Consider the following 18,278-nt stretch of genomic DNA (forward strand, 5'->3'; position numbering starts at 1 on the left):
ACGCCGGACACCCGTCTCCCACTGTGTTCCCATTGTCTTGCTCAATCGACCCAAGACCATCGTCTGTGGGACTGCCGCCCAAAACTTCCACACAATTATATCGGAGAGTGACTGGCCGTTGCGACGAGTCATCAAGAGCAGCGGGAACTGGCGGCCCACATCATCGGAGCCCTCAGCGGCTGTCTGGACCAAGGTGGCTGATTCATCTCCACCACCCCATGATTAATAAAATGTATACGCGCCTATGGAAATGGTTTAATTCCCGCCCGTTTCTTACTCTGCCCTTTATGCAAAAATGATGGTGATGGTGAACGACACCCGTCGAAGAAGGTAAAGATTGATTCATGATAAAACCTGCTTTTCGCCGAACCACCCCACTACCGCATACAATTTATGCAACGGCATATAATCTTTTGTTAGCGTCATGAGCCCCTTAAATGCCCACGAAGTGAAAAGCGGTTGTGCCTTGTTTTGACTCTGAATTCAACCAAACGTCGTAACAGACATGCGGACGCGCTCATAAGGCGTGCAATGCAGGAATGTTCTTTAAACCAGTGTATTTATTAGCGTCCTTGTACGTGAAATGTAGTTGCTCTTTGGTTGTGGTTGTGAAAGCCCCGAAATCCGCTTGACCATAGCGCCTACCTTTCACCGGGTAGTTCAAACATCTCCAATGATAGTGAATCAAATCAACATTTGTAGCAGTAATTCCTTACGTGTGATTTCTAAGCACCACACAAGTCGCAGTGCAAAGCAATAGGATTGATAGCTTCTGCAAACCGACATTACACAGTTAAAGCAAATGGAGCCTCAACAGCACGTTTATCGCAATGAGCATACTGACAAACAGGAGGCCGAATTGTGCATTCTCATTAAACTAAACTGGTTTCTAATTGTCCGATGTCTGGGATATAGCGAACTAAACGGTTCATTTGTTCTTTACGGAGAGTTCACTCATCCTTGTATATGGGCCATCGACTCCCGTTATTGCTTCCAGCACCGCCACTGACACCACATTGAATTTCCTCTCGTGCTGCCATGACTACTAACAGTTTGTCATTTTTGCTACAGGTGAACATTCACGTGAATCCCCGTATTGCGGCCAAGACAGAAGCACTGTACAAGCCGGAACGCAGGAAATTCCTAACGAGCGTAGCAAGAGTGATGGAAACGAACGAAAGAATAAATTGAAAATCTTTTCTCGGAAAGCGGAAGCGTCCACACACCGTTCCTGTAAGAGGCCTGAAAAAAAAGTTGAGACGGTACGGCAAACGTGGCGACGTGCAAATATAAGCCGGCAAAAAATCTATTCGATGGGGAACATGCATCCGACGGATATTTCCGACGAATAAAAATAAAACCAACAGACTACGCCGAAGACAACCAGCGCGCGCACGACACGACTGGCGTCTATTCCACGGAAGTTTTCACGTGCGCAGAGCGTGGACTAACGGGTTTGGAGGCAGCCTTCTTGAGGGTAGTCGACTTCTTAAGTGACGATCGCCTCGCCAGGGCAGCTGTCGGAGGCGGCTTGGGGGGTGCGAGCGACTCATGCGAGGTCCTTTTACGCTCCGCCTCGTTTCGGCGCTCTTGGGCCCCATCGGTGCCGACGACGTCTGGCGACATGACTTGCGCGACGAGGCTGAGGAGCACGAGTACGGCCGCGGCTCCGCGTAGTTGCACCGCCGATGCGTTCCAGGCGAGCATCGCTACCAGGCCGCCCAGGCGACCGGACGAGTAGTAGGCGCAGAGGCCGAGGCAGCGCACATTGGTCGCGAAGTGCTTGGCCGAAGAAATTAAGCAGACGCTCAGCGCCGCGGTCGCCAGCGCCACGTTGGTGGCCGTCGTGCCGATCACCAAGAGGTCGACGTCGAACTTGATCGCAGCCACCTCAAGCGCGAGGGTCGCGCCCAGAAGCCCAAGCAACGTGGCGAGCGTGAACCTACGGCCGCGAAGTGTCACGCTCCAGTACACTGCCCAGTAGAGCGGGCCAAGGAGGACCACCAGTGGCATGCTGCTCCGGAACGTGCGCTCCACTACGTCCGCACCATGAAGGTTGACCACGTCGAGGACGAACACGACAGCGAACCAGGAGATGAGGTACGCCACCTGGCTGTGCCGCAACACGGTCCTCCTGAACGGCTGCGTCTGCGTGACGCGGAAGGGCGTCTCTTGCGCAGGTTGGTCGGCGTTCCAGTGGGCCACGAACACGTCGAAGGCCACCATCGCGGAGGACGGCGGAACGCCGTTGGCGTGGGCCATGGCGAGCGCCGCATTTTTGGCGGCGCAGCGCTGCGACGTGGCCAGTAGCCAGTCGGGCGACTCCACGAGGACGAAACCGACCGAGACGAGAAGCGACGTGAGCGCCATGAGGACGACCTGCGTCAGCTGCCAGCGCAGTTGGAGGGTGCTGATGAGCGCGGAGGTGATCGAGAGAAGCGCCGTGCCCAGGCCATTGTAGAGCAGGCCAAACAGCGTCCGGTGGTGGTCGTCGCACACCTCGTAGAGTAGCACGAATAGGGCCACCTGGACGGTGCACGAGGCGCCCGACACGAACATCCGGGCCACGACGAAGAAGTCGAACGAGCCCGCGACGCCGCAGCTGACGCCGGCGAGCAGCAGAACGGCCACACTGGTCGTCGCCACGGGCTTGCGGCCCACGCAGTCGCCCGCCGCGCCGACGAGCGGTATGCACAGCAGAGCGCTGACTGAGTACAGCGCCAACGACAACTGCAGCAGCCAGCGGCGGCTGCACACCAGGTTCCATTCGCTGACGATGCTGTCATGCACGCTGGCCGTCTCGTAGGCCCACCGCTTGCACGGGACCTCGCGTCTCTCGTTGGCCATCAGGTCCTGCATTCGGAGGAAAAGTCCCGTCTTAACTGCAGGGTGCAGCAAGTGTGCAGAATGGGAGCATCAAAAGGCAATCAAGAAGCACTGAAACATTTAAACTGCGCCGTAAATACAAGACTGAAGGAACAGGACACAGGACTAGAGCTGGACATCAGATGGATTTGATCATTCCTACACGAAAAAGATACGGAAACTGTGCAGGCGCGGATACGGGAGAACTAACGGGGAATTTCGCGACGAAGACGGGTGCCTAAATTTCCGTTTGTATATCTCTTTCTGTACGAGCGAAAAAATCCAGTTCTGGTCCAGCGCTAGTCCTGAGTGTGCTCTTCTTTAAGCCTCGTCCTTCGGCGCCGTTTTAACGTTTCAATGTCCCAGTAACGAAGTCGCTTACGTTAATACATTGACAAACAAATATTTCACGCGTAGTGGCTTCGTCCTGGCTACGAAACACTAGCGAGTTAGCGATTAAGAATTTGGGATAGTTGCACTCCCAACCCTACTCACAGGCGTTTTGCAGTTTCCGCCCTATCAGAAATGTAGCCTCCAGCAAAGTTCAGCTACTTCGCACTACCTGCTGCGCGATCAGAGTGGAAACGAATTTCTCTATCTAGACGCCCCTCCCGCCCCCTCAACTGCACTCGCCCTTTGGCGAGACCTGGGGAGAGTGAGTCGCTCGATCCATCATTGCGCGTCCAACATGAACTGGGGCGACGACCTTGTCCGCACTCCCGTAATCGCCCAGTGCCTACCGGAGGCAACCATAGCGGCGCGACCATAGCCCGATCAGACATGAAAGAGGACGCAAACTTCACCAACGCGGCCGTCGACGCATCCACCAACTGTTATAGAACGTTTTAGAATTGCGTACGCAGCCGTACGCAAACAGTTAGCGAACGCTATTTCTTTGCGTCGCACGCACTGCGCATGCGCCGTACGCTAAGCCGCTTCTGCGTTTAGCGGACGGAAGACGAGCGGACGCTATTTCAGCAAAATAGCGCGCGTACGTGAGTCCGCTTGCGTTTCCAACATGGCAGCAAGTAGCGCGACAACCATCCGCGGTTCCGCCGGTTCCGCTCTTCTGTAGACAGTAATTAGTTTGCTTCCGATGGGCCAAGTTCTTTGCTCCTGTATTTTTAAATGCGCCGAGTTGTTAGCACGTCGCCCTCGTGTAGCTCTGTATCGTCGTGACATCGCTGACTGTCCGAACGAAGCTATGCAGCCAAGCCAGCGACCGAAGCTGCGTGTGTGTGTTGTGAACGCGTTCGCGTCGCGATGAAATGCGGCGTTGTGCTTCTGCGGTTGGGCTGTGCTTCACATGCTCTGGATCATCTTTCTCGAGCGACGTACGACTCAACCTCGCATCGGGTATGTGCATTGTGCGTGGCTAAAAGCTTTCTCGGCTTGCGCGTCAGAGTTAAGTGACTTACTGTTCGTCCCCGCAAACCGCGCGCGAGGTGAGTGTCGAATTTACGACGGGCAGGAGGAGGCAATTGATCGCCTGTCAATCGCTGTTCGGACTTGCAATGCATGACGTAATTCTGAGTTCGTTCGAAACGCATCTCTGGATTGTTTTGAAGTTGAATAACATGTATGCGTCAAATCCGGGCATTCGGTTCAGGGCGTTCTGTGAGATTGCACGAAAGAAGTGCCACGGGGCTTCAATGCAAGGTAAGAGAATATTCATGTGTTATGGCCGTGTTGCATTCCATACCAACGGGAAAGCGTTTGTTTGCACTTGTTTGGATAATCGTAAAATGTCCAGGCACACCGGCACTCCGCCCACAGATTAGCCGGCGAGTCATTTCGCAAAACATTCGACAAATGACGCCGTAAGCATTAGCGTGTCGCTACGCAAGACATGGGACGCTCTACTAATACTCCTCTCGCGGTGTTTACGTTGCGTGACGCAAAAATTTAGCATTTACCGTACGCTAAGGCAACAAACGTCGTACTAAAACTCCCTTATGTCACGGCAGCCAGCCTGGACGAGCCGGCGCGGTAAGCGGAGAGAGGCAGGGTGAGCTTGGACTACCAACCTCGTCAAACACAGACTGCCTGCAACCGATGCGCCGTGAATTGCAACGCGGGTGGACTGGGTACCAGGCCACCTAGGGGACGTCGGAAGCGAGGCCGTCCAGGGTTTTTATCACGTTGGCAAGATACAGACCTAGCATCTAACCTTCCCAATCGCATCCGGCCCACAGCACAGCCCGCCGCACACCGGATAGACGACACAGCCTCTTTTAGGTGAGAGGGAGTTCAAGGTTCCGCCATTGATCAGAACTTTCTGCGCCGCCTCGTATGCCTTCTCGATGCCTCGATGCCCACAAGTCCAAACAAGCAACCAAGGACCATACGCTTCCCTTTCGCTGGAGCCGCCCTGCAGGCTTCCTTGGCAACATTCGCTGAATCGCACTGCTTTGGGATTAAACAAAAGACAGGATTATGCGTTATATGCGCGCATAATCCTGTTATGCGCGCTATAAAACGCGGTGCCTGCGCCGCTCCGCACCATCGTTCCAGCGCCGTTCCTCCGCTGTCCAACACTGCAACGTGAACCCCCTATGTGTCGCATCTACACAGCGGTTCCCGCGAGGGGAGGTGGGAGTTTTTTTAGGGAATATTTATCCCATAGAATCTCAGGGAAGCGTTCATGGCCAATGAGAGACGACTGCAGTGAGAGATTTCTGACGCTAATTCTCACGGTTGCCGGGAGAATAGACACTACCTTGGTTATACTTCATTGTATACTAGCGTAGCACCAGCTCCAGTGGCAACGCTGGATCGAGAGCCGCCTCCTCGCGCGGCGGCCCGACCGACATGGAGGGATAAGCAGTGCGGGCGCGCGAGAGCAAGGGGCACGGGGTCTCGCTGAGTGCTGCTAACATAGAATCTGCTTTGTCTTGCCGACGAAGGTCGGCACCGTCGGCTTCAGTCACCGGCTTCAGTCTCGACCCTTCGTCGGCACAGGCACAGTGCAGCCAGCGGCAAATGGGGTTTTCGCGGAATAATTGACCCAACAATACCCCAGATGGCGCGCTTAACGAGAGAAGTTCGGGTGCGTATTTGCCACTGGCTGCCGTGAGATAACAGACACTGCCTGGTTGACAGCGACTCGCCGCCCGTGGAACTTCGCTCACCGGCACGGGCGGCTCGTAGACGGTGCAGCGGCTGAGGCTTCCGTCGGCCAGAACGGGGATGGCCACGTTCCTCCACACGTGCGGCTCCAGCAGCGTCAGGTCGCCCTCGGGCGGCGCGCACCAGTGGCGGGCAGGGCGCGCCAGCAGGCGGTAGGCGAGCGAGTGGGCCAGCATCACGCTCGTCGACAGCACGCCGCAGGCGAACAGCTGCAGCTGGAACGGGCCCTGGCCCGAGACCTGCGCGACGCTCGCCGCGGCAACGGCGCCTCCCTCCGCGACGACCTGGTCGACGCTGCGCGCTGGGGAGGCCTCGGCCGTCGTTGGGACGGGCGTAGGCGGAAGGCTCTTGCGCATGGCTCGGCTTCGTTCTTCTGCACGCGAGGAGCGTGTGCGCGCTGATCGCGGAGGGGAATGATTGTGACGATGATCCTTGCGAGCCGCGAGACGCAATATTCAGTTCCAGTATAGATACACGCCCTCCAGTTCAGTTGCGATGCAGAACGCTGATTGAGCGCGTTGATATGTGGTGCCCTGCCACTAAAGATGCTTAAAAGGTACCAAAACATTTTATTTGCGTAAAGACTGCACTCAGTTGACCAAGGAGAACATTTTATAATAAAAAATTGTTTCTTAAAAAACGCATTTTCATTTCTTGGGCTCGAACCGGGCAGTTTGTTCCAAAACCCGTGATTGTACCCACTAGGGTACTGAGGCAGTATAGAGGAGCTCTTTTAGCTGTAGCGCAAAGGAATAGGAGTGTCCCAAACGAAGGAGGAGGTGGCGCTAGGTCCGCACAGGAAATTCTGGGAATGTACGTACAGGGAAACGGACTCTCCCACGCGAGACATTTTTGGCCGCCCCATGAAAATTGCAGCGCCCTCTAGTTTCGTTTCTACAACGTATGTCAGGATCAACTACCTAAGGGTGGGTATTTTTTTTAAGGACACCAGATAAAAATGAACGAACCCCTTCCCTCTGGGAACAGTACCGAAAGACAGATCAACGTCCTCCAACTGGCTGAAAACGCCGCTCGCGCTCAAGGGCTACAGGCCGCCACCTGAGGGGAGGAATCCATGAAGGCTGCCACATTCCCTTCCTCCTTTCCCCCAGTTTGAAGAAGGAAAAACTCTCAGAAAGCTTGCACTCCCCCGCAATACTTGGATTGCGAAGCTGTTGCAGGTGATCATTCATGGACACATGTAATTAGTTTCAGTATCGCGTTTATTTGCATAATGTAGTGCTTGTACTCGTTGTCATGTACGAAGATGGGGATGATGATGAAAACTTTATTGCCGTCCCAATTTATTGTTGTTCAGATGAAGTCAGTGCTTTGGAGTGGCAGTGTCCTCGTCCTTCCCTAAGCCGCGTAAACCGCCGGACACGGACAATCTAAGGCCCATAGCGCCTACGTCGTCTGTAGGCAAGATGCTGGAGCATGTCCTCATGAATCGATGGCATGACTAGCTGGAGAGGGAGGTCCTATACCCAAACATGGTTTTCGGATTTCAAAAAAGATTAAGTACCCAAGATGCGATGCTTCAGTTGAAGCACGAAATTATCGGTGACTCCGGCGCCTCAAGAGACAATAACGCGATCCTATGGCTTGATCTCCAGAGCGCTTTCGGTAACGCCAAGCACTCTGCGATATTGTCGCAAGTTTCTAAGCTCAACATGGGTGAACGTAGATATAACTACATCAAGGACTTCGTAACGGGTAGAACCACTCATCTAGGAGGGGGTGATTTAGAACTAGAGGGTAAGAAGCTAGGCAGTACTGGCACTCCGCGAGGATCCGTGATTGCGCCATTACTATTCACTCTGGTAATTATTGGAGTAGCCAACAGACTCGCCAGAGTAAGGATCCGGCACAAAACCTATGCAGATGATATTACACTGTGGATAAACAGGGGTTTAGTCGGCCACGTTGAGACCAAACTGCAAGAAGCAGTCGACGCCATTGAAGAATATATGGATGGCTCAGGACCTGTTTGCTCTCCAAGAAAATCGGAACTCCTAGTTATATCACCACGGAGGAGTAGCATCAGGGGCAGAAAACAAGGTACGATCAGGATCGCTTCGCTGTCTGGTCAAGTTGTTTCCGAAGCCAGCCAGATCAGAGTACTCGACATGATCATCGAACGGCCCCCCAGAAACGGTGAGACTATCGCACGCATCACAGCCGAGACCGCGAACACCATGAGGCTCATCCGGTGAGTCACGTCACGGAAAGCTGGCATTAAGGAGGACGCTCTGATCAGGCTAGTCCACTCCTATGTGATCAGCCACACCACGCATGTCGCGGCCTACCACAACTGGTTACAGCACGAGTGTAATAAGATCAACGCCATCATACCCAACGCCTACAAGTCCGCGCTAGGCCTGTTTGAATCTACAAGCACACCACTCCTCCTCAAGTAAGTAGTTCATACTACGCTCGAGGAGATAGCAGAAGCACAACGTACGGCCCAGCTCGAACGTCTATCTACAACGAAGACTGGAAGAACTATTCTAGGGAACCTAGGATATGTACGCCACAGTGGAGCTGACGACAAACTCGCCATCCTAGACCCGCCGCGTCGCCTGATCAGCGTATATCTTCTACCGAAGAACATGGACCAAGACTACAAGGGAGGGAGGGCGGCAAGGGCTAAAGACCTCGTCGGCTTACACGCCAAGAATAAGCACGCTTGCAACGTAGATGTGGCGGAATATCAACATGAAGCTTTCGCTGCAGTTGTGATAGACGCAACCACCGGAGATACTGTGACGTCGGCAAACCTCAAGTGCACCAAAGCAGAACTCGCAGAGGAGGTGACCATCATCCCGGCCATTACCGACACAGGCTGTCAGTCTGTGATCGGCGACTCAAGAACGGCAGCACGAAACTACGCCAAGGAACGCATATGCAAAGCAGCTCTGCAGGTGATGCGCAATGCTCGTCTAGAAGGCCCAAGGACTGTTCGAGTCAAGTGGATCCCTGCGCATGCTAGCAAGGGCGCGTCCAGTCACAACGCAAACAACAACGAGACGGCACATGCGGAGGCGCGAGCACTAATTAACCGCGCTTCCGCAACTGACTGTCTAACGTAGTTCGGTGACAAGGACCGAATGACGGAGTTGGCGAAATCACCAAGACCTACCACCTGGCTCGTATAACTCTCCCACCATCGAACCCGGGGTCGAGCCGGGCGGAGGCAGTAATACTAAGGCAGCTTGAGACCGGTCCCTACCTATTCCGGCTCTGATGCACCGAATGTATCCGGAGGCCTACCCGACCGACCAGTGCAAGCTCGGCTGCCGGGAGACTACAGACAAAAAGCACATTCTTGTGGAACTGTATCATGAGCCCTGCATCATGAACCCTGAAGCGGCGTCAAGAACCATCCCGCCACGGCTTGAGGAAGCCGCAAGGAGCCACATCTACGAGCATCAACTCTGGGCCGACCAGCAGGTCCTGCGGGCGATCGAAAGGCAGGAGACTCGCGAGCCGGCAACGGCGAGCTGACGTCTCGGCTGAGCAATAGCTAACTACCAGGACAACGCCGAGGCCCGCCTCGCGGCGCATAAAAACACCGTTCTGCTGGCTTAAATAAAGTTTATCCAATCCAATCCAAGCGTCGCTTCAGACGGCAGTCAGAAACCCTCGTTCCCTGCGGCGTCTACCGCCGGCTGGACGACTGCTGTTTGGACGTGGCGTTGGGAGCTAACCAGTGCGGCCTCCCAATTCTCGTGTCTTGTAATGCGTACACCTGATGTGGGTGTCTCTGGTTTAATGGGACACCCCTAAAACGTGTGGGAGCGTGGCGGTTACTGCGCAGCACCACTTGCACTGATCTCTGTACGTACATGGGAAGTTGCGGTGGCACAGGTTGAGGTGGGGGAAGGTATTCGATTGTATCCTGCGCCTTGGAACCGATTTACTTCTCTTAAGCGTACGATGACCGACCGGCTGTTTGCGTCCGCCCATCTATATTTTTTGTTAAACCCACTGCGCTAGCCGGGTGATCACCGCGAGGCACGCGCTCACGAGCGCTCGGCATTTTCTCGCTCCTCGAATTTTTTGCCAGTCTTTTTTTTCTTGCTGAAGCCACAGCGCGTCCCGTGGACGCCCGGCGGTAACCTCGGGGCGCGGGCTCACAAGCGCTCGGCATTTCTTGGTATTCTTTTCCTGCAACGGCGACCTTACGGCTTGTAAAACAGCTCCGCTGTTAATAAAGTCATTATCATCAGCATCACCGGGGGTGCATACGAAGCTTGACATCAGTGAATACGAATACGATCAAAACAGATACGCAATGACCGCGTTGAAAACCCAGTAAGTAATCGACCAAAAGGACACCCTTTCGAACGCAACTGTTACCCGTGCCACCCGAATGCAGATCGGGAACGGTTACGCCCTTCAATGGCTGGCCGCTCTTCCGCGGAGCCAACCACGCGAGGCCTACTCATGCCCCGCCAGAAGGTGATCTGCATGAGGAGAGCGAGCGAGTGCACCTGAGATGTGGCCTGATGCAAGCTACGATGCTTATTAGCTTCCACTGAGGCGTGTCGCGCGCACATGCGCCAGCTGCGAACGGCGACCGACACCTACTGAATAGCACGAACCGGAGCACAGTCAACACTTTATCCCTGGCAAATCCCCCGCGTGGGTACGTGCCCAACATCTCAAGGGCATCATCGTTGTCATCATCATTATAGCACATGAATTAAGTTCCAGGGCCCATGAGACCGCTCAAGAGAGCTCCCCCTTCCATCCTCCACTGGTGCCTGGAATAAGGCCATCACGGTCCCCTTCGCCCTCCCCAGCGATGCGCATGCACCAGCGCAAGAAGGATCGACGCTCCCGACTAGAAGCACAAACTCCAGCTGGCTAACTAAGCCGCCTACCTTCTCTTTCCCGCTCAGGCGAAGTCTTTTAAAAAAATATATTGCAAATTCAGCATACACACTCGAAATGCTTCGCAGGTGGTATACCCCTCACCTACCACCCCCCCCCCCCTCCAGATGTTCTTACTGCCATTACACCACTCCATCGGTGTCCAGTTGTGACCTAATCGCATGTTTTATTTTTGCTTTCTTCTCCGACAAAGCAATATAAACCAAGAAAATAAACCTTTTAGTTTTTGTTTAGAGCCACGTGTCACTTGCTTTTATATCAAGTTCTTTAATCGTTGTGTGCCGGTGCCTCGGCAGGGGGGATTTATTATGTCGGGCGCCACCTACGATTCCCGCTTAACTAATCTATTTATTTTGAACATACATGCTAGCGGAATAAAGGCTTTTGAAGGAAAGGGTATACAATAGTGAAGGGTCGTCAACATACATGATCATTCACATATGGTTCAACAAGTGTTACAAAAGACTTGGCCTCGGTTTAAAAGCAATCATGTCGATAAGAACAGCGCAGCGACATATAGAATGAAACATCCTTGCGAAAACAGAAGAAAGCACATTATAACGTACTAATAATGTAGTGATTAGACAACCAAGACAGAAGAGGCTAGGAGACGCGCAATCAATAACTTCTTTTAGGGTAACATATTCCATTCCTTGATGGCTTGGGGAAAATATGAGTACGTGAACGTGTCGCTGTGAAATCGATGTAACCGCTGTGAAACTGCATCAAAAACCTGTGTTTGTCTATTTTCAGGGAGTGCTCTGTAGTAAGTCTACTAACCCTCGCGTATAACAATAACAAGTAACAATAACAAATATTGACAAACAGCCAAATAGTATCTTTTAGACAGGCATCTTGAGGTCTTTGTGAGCATTGCTGTGAGCTTTGCGCATGTGCCCCCGTACGAATTCCAGTGGGCGTAAGTTCCTCTTACAAATATCAAGATGGCATGGGCGCGATTACCTCCAAGCTGGCAACTTGGGCCTGTTTCGGGACATTCACAACGCGGACTCATGTTGTCTCCGCTCGTCAGTGTTTTTGGTATCATTAAATGTGTCACTGGTCGACAACGCGCGCAACTGGCGCGTCTAACACAGGGAAACTCGAGTTATCAGCTTTCATCGATTACAAGCACAGCCTTCTAGGCGGAGAGACATTTGCGCATGCGCCCGAGTTAGGCGAATGTAGTTTTCATGGGAGCATATTAGGCAGCGTGTCGGCACACCTACAGTCAGTCCCACAGCAACCATGGCAGAGAGCGGAACCCGGCGGCGGTAAGCTTGGCGCGTGCAGTTTTCTATGCCGAGATAGTGTTCGACGCAAGTTTGAGTTCTTTTCAAAAATTCCAGATTTTCGGACTTCATTCAGGCAGAGCTTCGACATTGACATGTAAAAAAAGGACCGTTAACAGCGCACTCGACCTAAGCTGAACCTAAATTCGCATGGTAACGTTCCCCGCGCGGCAGGGTATTTAGGACATGAAAAAACAAAAAACGTGAAACATGGAAAAGTAATTCGCTTTTTCGTCGCTGTAATTTGTAGTCCCGCCAAACGCCATCGCTTGTGGCTCTACCTTACTCTTCGCTCGTTTCTTGCATAATTCGCAGGTCGTCAACCGAAGAGCGGCTGCAACGATCGCCTCAGCGAGCAGCACAGGAGCGGCTCCGGTTGAATCCACAGCAGTATCAAGCGCTTGAGGGCCAGCGGCCTGCGGTGATGGCTTTCGGGGAGCGTAGCGACAACTCGGACTTCTGGCCGTTTCCCCCGGCGCACTGCTGCCACTCCTGCTCTAGGAGGATCGCCTTTGCCATCTCGGTAGCAGTTGTGATCTTCGTCATCGCCGCGGCCGGCTTTTACTCCCTCGGGCGCTACCAGGGACGCACTGAGAAACCGAGTGGTACTGCGCCAGTAGCTCCGACACTGCCGTGGCTTCCCTGGAGAGACCGCACCGACGACGTTGGCGTTCCGCGAATATTGGTGTGGAACCGCCCTTCTTCGTTCGAAACAAGCGCCAGAACGGAGTGGCTCGGGAAGACCCCGAGGGCGTGCTCATCGGGATCAACGCACAGCCCTCGCAGGGAGTGCGAGGTCACGGGCGACAGAAAACTTCTGCCGAAGAGTGACGCCATCGTCTTCCACGCGGACCGCTTGAGCCGCGCCGACCTACCCAGCTGGCATGCCAGCCTCCAGATGTGGGTATTCTGGGTCCACACGCACTTGCCCTATGCTGATTCCAGCGCGGCGACCAAGCACTCGCTGTCGCTTCCCGACCTGGCCAGACGGTTTAACTGGACCATGGGCCACCGAGAAGACGCGGACGTCAAAATTCCTTACAAGACGTGGACATGCCAGAACACAACCAGTGTGATGGACCTTGAAAGGGTTCCAGCAAGTCGACAGGCAATCCACAAAATGGCCGCAGGGGGACAAGACACAGATACGCAAGAATCTTCTCGGACTGCTTCCAACCTTTTGGAGACGAAAAAAGATGCAGCTTGGATCCTGGCCGACTGTGAACTTAATCGTTTCGATCAGGCGCGCAACTCTCCTCCTCCTCCGGCCGGGGATCTTGCGGCCAGCAATGTCGACACCCCCGTCCGCCTGCGTCTGTTTCCTGCGTGCGGAGCTGCACACTGCAAGTCTCCTGCCGGCTGTATTGGCCAGATCGCCCAAGACTACCACTTCATCATCGTCTCGATTACGCCCGAGTGTTTCTCAAGCGCCGAAGAGCTCATCTACGACGCCTTTGAACACGATGTGGTCCCCGTCGTGCTTGCACCACATGACGCTGTGCTGAACCTGCCTCCCAACTCCGTCGTGACCTCGTCGGACCTGCAAGGCCACGGACAGCTATCCGGTTATCTGCGTTCCCTCTTGGATGACCCTGCGAAGTACGAGAGTTACTTCGCGTGGAAGCAAAATTGCACCGTCACGACCCCCATGGACGACCTGTGTCCGCTGTGCGAGAGCCTGTGGGAGCAGCCCATGCCGAAAGGCGCCCATCCGGACGTTCTGCAGTGGTGGACTCTTCGTTCGCAGTGCCAGGATGAGCCGCTGTTTGGTCTCGACTCTACTTTTGAAGCCTATATTTAGGCGTATGGTATAGTGAAGCGCACATAGTGCGTCGTCGAGGCCTAAGGTCCGTCGCCTTTACCGTCTGGGCCAAGTGCAGATCAGCTCCTGGTGCTGTAACTTGTGGTGGGTTATTCCTTGTGCTCGATGTCCGTTGTCTGTTTTATTGTTAATTTATGCACCATACGGTTTGTTTTTTTATTACACGCTACGTGCCTACTTCTACAAGGGCGTAATAAAAGTGCGGTTGTACGTACCCTGTCCTTTATTCGTGTCTGCTTTCGCGCACGGTGCATTGCGGCCATTCGGCACTGCTCATGCGTCCGCAAGCTTTTGACAGGGCACCGTGGGTAAACCACCGTCACTTGCCTTCCCCGGTTGTCTACTGGTTTTTTATGCTTAGTTTTGTAAGCTAATTCTCCTCTATTCACGCACCTACCACTGCGCCAACTTGTTGTTTGCTGGAGGTCCTTATCGCTTTCATATGCCGAGTTCACTACATCAAAGCGCATTTCAGTTACACGCAGTTAATCCTGGCTTTTGGGGGAACGCGCATTTATCAAGCTAACCCTATTTCTAGACACGACGCTTTGGCGTGGTGGTTTTACTTTATCAAACGCTAAACCCATCATAAACGCGATGCGTGTTATAAACGAACTGGCGCATGGAAACGGTGGAAATGGAAGTTCGATTGCGGAGTGCCAACGCGCACTCGGTATTCGGCGTCTTGAGGTGCAAATTAGCTGCACGGTATGTATTGTTAGCTCGCTAGATTTCGTACTAGTCTCAGTTTTAGTGACTCCTCGGTCTTTCACAAATTGCCAGTTTCTCGGGCAAAAATTGTGGATGGCGTGCTATCCTTGCCTATGGCTCCTCGATACGCTTCCTCGGCCAGCTGCATACTACGGGAACTATGACCGCACAAACATTATTAAATGAAGTTTGTGGCTTGCTTGGTTCGTTTTCAAAGCATAAATTTGGAATGAAGTTTGGTGATTTTATCTGCGTACTTAGTAAAGATTTTATAATAGTGAAACTTTATTTCTGTTCCATAAACACAGATACAAATACATAAACACAGATACAGAAAAAGGAACCGCGAAAAAAAGCTGTCATAGACAGCTTGACGAGGCCGCAGTCCCCTTTTTGCTCAGACAGCAGCATCGCGACAAAAGAACACACACAGTTATAAAGGCAACCGAAAAAAGTAACAATAAAAGCTAACAATAAGACTTTTTTGCACGTAATACCCGTTATTTTTAACAGGTATAAAAAGAAAAGTTGAACAAGAACGCAAATGAGAGACATAGAAAGGTTAACACATTTTAGTACGCATGACACGTACAGGTCCGCGCAGAAGTAAACGGAGCACGGGAGCGGTGACCGAACTGCATCGCTGCACCGCGTACGGGCGCCGACGGGAACCATGGAGCGCCGGTCAAAGAGTGTGTTCGCACTGCCCCCGCCGCCCTATCTGATATGTTTAATCGCCTCTCTGCTGGCGTGTCATGCTCGGCCAGACGGTCTTCAAAAGGCAGCGCTGGGCTATAGAGGGGCGCTGGTTGCATTCGCGCTCGCTGCAATAAGCGGCGACCGTATCCGCTGCTCATGACCTGTACCAGAGTCCTTCAATGCTTTTCAAAACTTTTCAGAAGCGTTGAAGGACTCTGCCTGTACGAAGCTGCGCGCTGTAAAGGGCGGCATAAAATTGTGGGCCGCTGCGGTTTGGCTTAGCATGTCGTTGCGATATAATTAATTCTAAGCCGGCAACAAAATTGCCATGTACAATATAGAAATCACATTCACAGACATTTTTATTGTTCGGGAAAAAAATCTCGCTTACGAGATTTCTTCTTTAATGTTGGGTTTGTCCCAAGTTATTGCTGCCGGTCAGTCCAGGTCTGCTGTGAAGGAAGGGAAATAAAAGTCCATGTGGCGGAAATTCTGTATTAGAGAACACCGTAAAGAATAGGTACAATCGTTGTTTGCTATTACAGCGGGCCACATAGGACGCATATTTTGTTGTTTCATTAACCCTTTCGCTCCCGTTCGTCATCGGTCATTTTTGGGCCTTGACGGCGCTTTTTTGCAAGACTTTCAAGTCATGCCGTGAAGCCATCTTTCAATTCAATACTGAGTTTAGTTTAAATCTGCAACACTTTCTTGAATAATATAAGGCGCTCGTTAAAAATAACAACGTCGGTTTTAATGCCACAACAAAATATGCGCCCCATGAGGCCCGCTGTTAAAGCAGGAAACGATTGTACCTATTCTTTACGATGTTCTCTAATATAGAATTTCCACCGCATGGACATTTTTTTTATTTCCCTTTCTGCAGAGCAGACCTGCACTGACCGGCAGCAATAACTTGGGCCAAACCCAAAATTAATTCTCGTAAGCGAGATTTTTTTCCCGAACAACGAAAATGTCTGTGAATGTGCTTTCTATATTTTACATGGCAATTTTGTTGCCGGCTTACAATAAATTACATCGCAATGACATGCTATGCAAAACCGCAGCGGCCCACAATTTTATGCCGCTCTTTACAGCGCGCAACAAAGCACGTTTCCGGGCGCGCGCAGCTTCGTCCAGCTCATGAGCAGCGGATTCGGTCGCCGCTGATTCCAGCGAGCGCGAATGCAACCAGCGCCTCTCTATAGCCCCTTTTGAAGACCGTCTCGCCGAGCATGACACGCCAGCAGAGCGGCGATTAAACATATCAGATAGGGCGGCGGCACGTTCACCGCTCCTCCAGTCCGGCCGTGACCGGCGCTCCATGGTACCCGTCGGCGCCCATACGCGGCGCAGCAATGCCGTTCGGCCACCGCTCCCGTGCTCCGTTTACTTCTGCGCGGACCTGTACTCCGTTATCACGTTGCGCGCGGTTAGAGTGCCCATTCGGCTGTCGCACGTCTTCCACGTGACTTCGGGTGATGACGTTTCGTGCCAACGTGTGACAGAAGCGTGGGCGTTGGACAGAGCTTCGATTCCAATTGCGCACGCTCAATCATGTGCGCGTATTCTAGAGCAGAAAGGCAAGCAGCAACCTCTTCAATCCGTGCTATGTGCTTTTTATCGCTTGCCTCTTCGTCGGGCATCTTCCATTAGGGCATATCTTTGCTGCACAATCGCGAAAGCAATCTTTAAAAATGTTCAACGGGAAATAAGAACTACAACCCCGGGAACCCGAATTCGCATGAACAGGAGAGAACGCTCTAGAGCGAAACTGTGTTTTATGATGCAATTCGTTCGTTCATGAATACAGTGCTACAAAATAAAAGCCCATTTCTTAAAGAAAGATGGTTGAACGCGAAGCTTTCTTTCATACAAACCGAATCAAAGCCAGTCGAAAGCCTACGACCAGGCAACGAACCCAAGAAATGCTGATCGACCCGATTCGATGTTTTGGTTCTATTGGGCGATTTGATTCGGGTCACGCAGCATTTCTTGGGTTCGTTGCCTGGTCGTAGGCTTTCAACTGGCTTTGATTCGGTTTGTATGACTGAAAGCTTCGCGTTCAACCATCTTTCTTTAAGAAATGGGCTTTGATTTTTTTCTTGAGGCCCTAACGAACAAATGGCAGCATCTCCACTCCGTGGATGATGGCTAAGGTGCGGAGTACGTCGACTCGAAATGACATCCAATTTGCGCCCCGAGTGCCACCCGATTTGCGCCTCGACCGTCATTCGATTTGAGCCGTGAGTTGCACCTTGATTATTCCCTAAATAAAACTGCAACTCGCGGCTCAAATCGAATTTTGCTTGATTTGTGCTGGATGGTGGTGTGCTCACGGATGGACGCGGACGGACATTTGGGTGGTCCTAAGGTACTCCGCACCGTTACAGGCGTGGGAGTAAGCCGTTTGACTCTCAGGTGCTACTTGCGGTCGTAGCCCAATGGGCAAGACGTCTGACACTAACTCTGGTTTACCAGGCACAGGGTCGAACCCTGCCGGTGCCTGTGTGATTTTTTGCGAGTGTAAATGCTATGCGTACGGACGCGGTCGGACATTGTGCGGTCCCTAAGGTACTCCGCACCTAAAAGCTGAATGGTCACGAATCATGTTATCCGAACGTTTTGAATTATCATCATCAACGAGTTGGCTTTCGTGCAGTGCGTTTTCAGTGCGGCACTCGCCATCAGTGAAGTTAAGACAGCTCCCCAGGTGATCAAAATTAATCCGGAGCCTTCCACTACGACGTGCCTCATCGGCGCGTTAAACCCTACAATCAATCAAATGAATGAGCTTTGATTTGCGTCCGTGTCCGAATGATGCAGTCGGACAGACGTCAGCTTCATAACGCGACGGACCC

The 18,278-nt window shown here is 52.6% G+C and overlaps 2 protein-coding genes across 2 annotated transcripts; one reads left to right on the plus strand and one right to left on the minus strand.

The window, feature by feature from the left end:
• Positions 1-1,410: 1,410 nt before the first annotated feature.
• LOC144146459 (solute carrier family 22 member 7-like) lies at positions 1,411-6,350 on the minus strand. The gene is made up of 2 exons (XM_077678411.1): positions 5,997-6,350; positions 1,411-2,853 (listed from the first exon to the last, which is right to left on the minus strand). The coding sequence occupies exons 1-2, from the start codon at positions 6,348-6,350 to the stop codon at positions 1,411-1,413; spliced, it is 1,797 nt and encodes a 598-aa protein (XP_077534537.1).
• Positions 6,351-12,026: 5,676 nt separating this feature from the next.
• LOC144146766 (alpha-(1,3)-fucosyltransferase C-like) lies at positions 12,027-14,221 on the plus strand. The gene is made up of 2 exons (XM_077678695.1): positions 12,027-12,167; positions 12,501-14,221. The coding sequence occupies exons 1-2, from the start codon at positions 12,142-12,144 to the stop codon at positions 13,984-13,986; spliced, it is 1,512 nt and encodes a 503-aa protein (XP_077534821.1). The 5' UTR covers positions 12,027-12,141; the 3' UTR covers positions 13,987-14,221.
• Positions 14,222-18,278: the final 4,057 nt, after the last annotated feature.

This window comes from Haemaphysalis longicornis, unplaced genomic scaffold (genome assembly GCF_048455015.1).
Source record: "Haemaphysalis longicornis isolate Haplotype H1 unplaced genomic scaffold, Haemaphysalis longicornis Haplotype H1 scaffold_7, whole genome shotgun sequence".
In the NCBI taxonomy this organism is placed as follows: Eukaryota; Metazoa; Arthropoda; class Arachnida; order Ixodida; family Ixodidae; genus Haemaphysalis; species Haemaphysalis longicornis.

Coding starts and splice junctions, on each gene's coding strand:
- LOC144146766 (XM_077678695.1), top strand. CDS start 12,142: ATGGCAGAGAGCGGAACCCGGCGGCG. Junction 12,168..12,500: donor GAGAGCGGAACCCGGCGGCG/GTAAGCTTGGCG, acceptor CATAATTCGCAG/GTCGTCAACCGAAGAGCGGC.
- LOC144146459 (XM_077678411.1), bottom strand. CDS start 6,350: ATGCGCAAGAGCCTTCCGCCTACGCCCGTCCCAACGACGGCCGAGGCC. Junction 2,854..5,996: donor TCTACGAGCCGCCCGTGCCG/GTGAGCGAAGTT, acceptor CTCCGAATGCAG/GACCTGATGGCCAACGAGAG.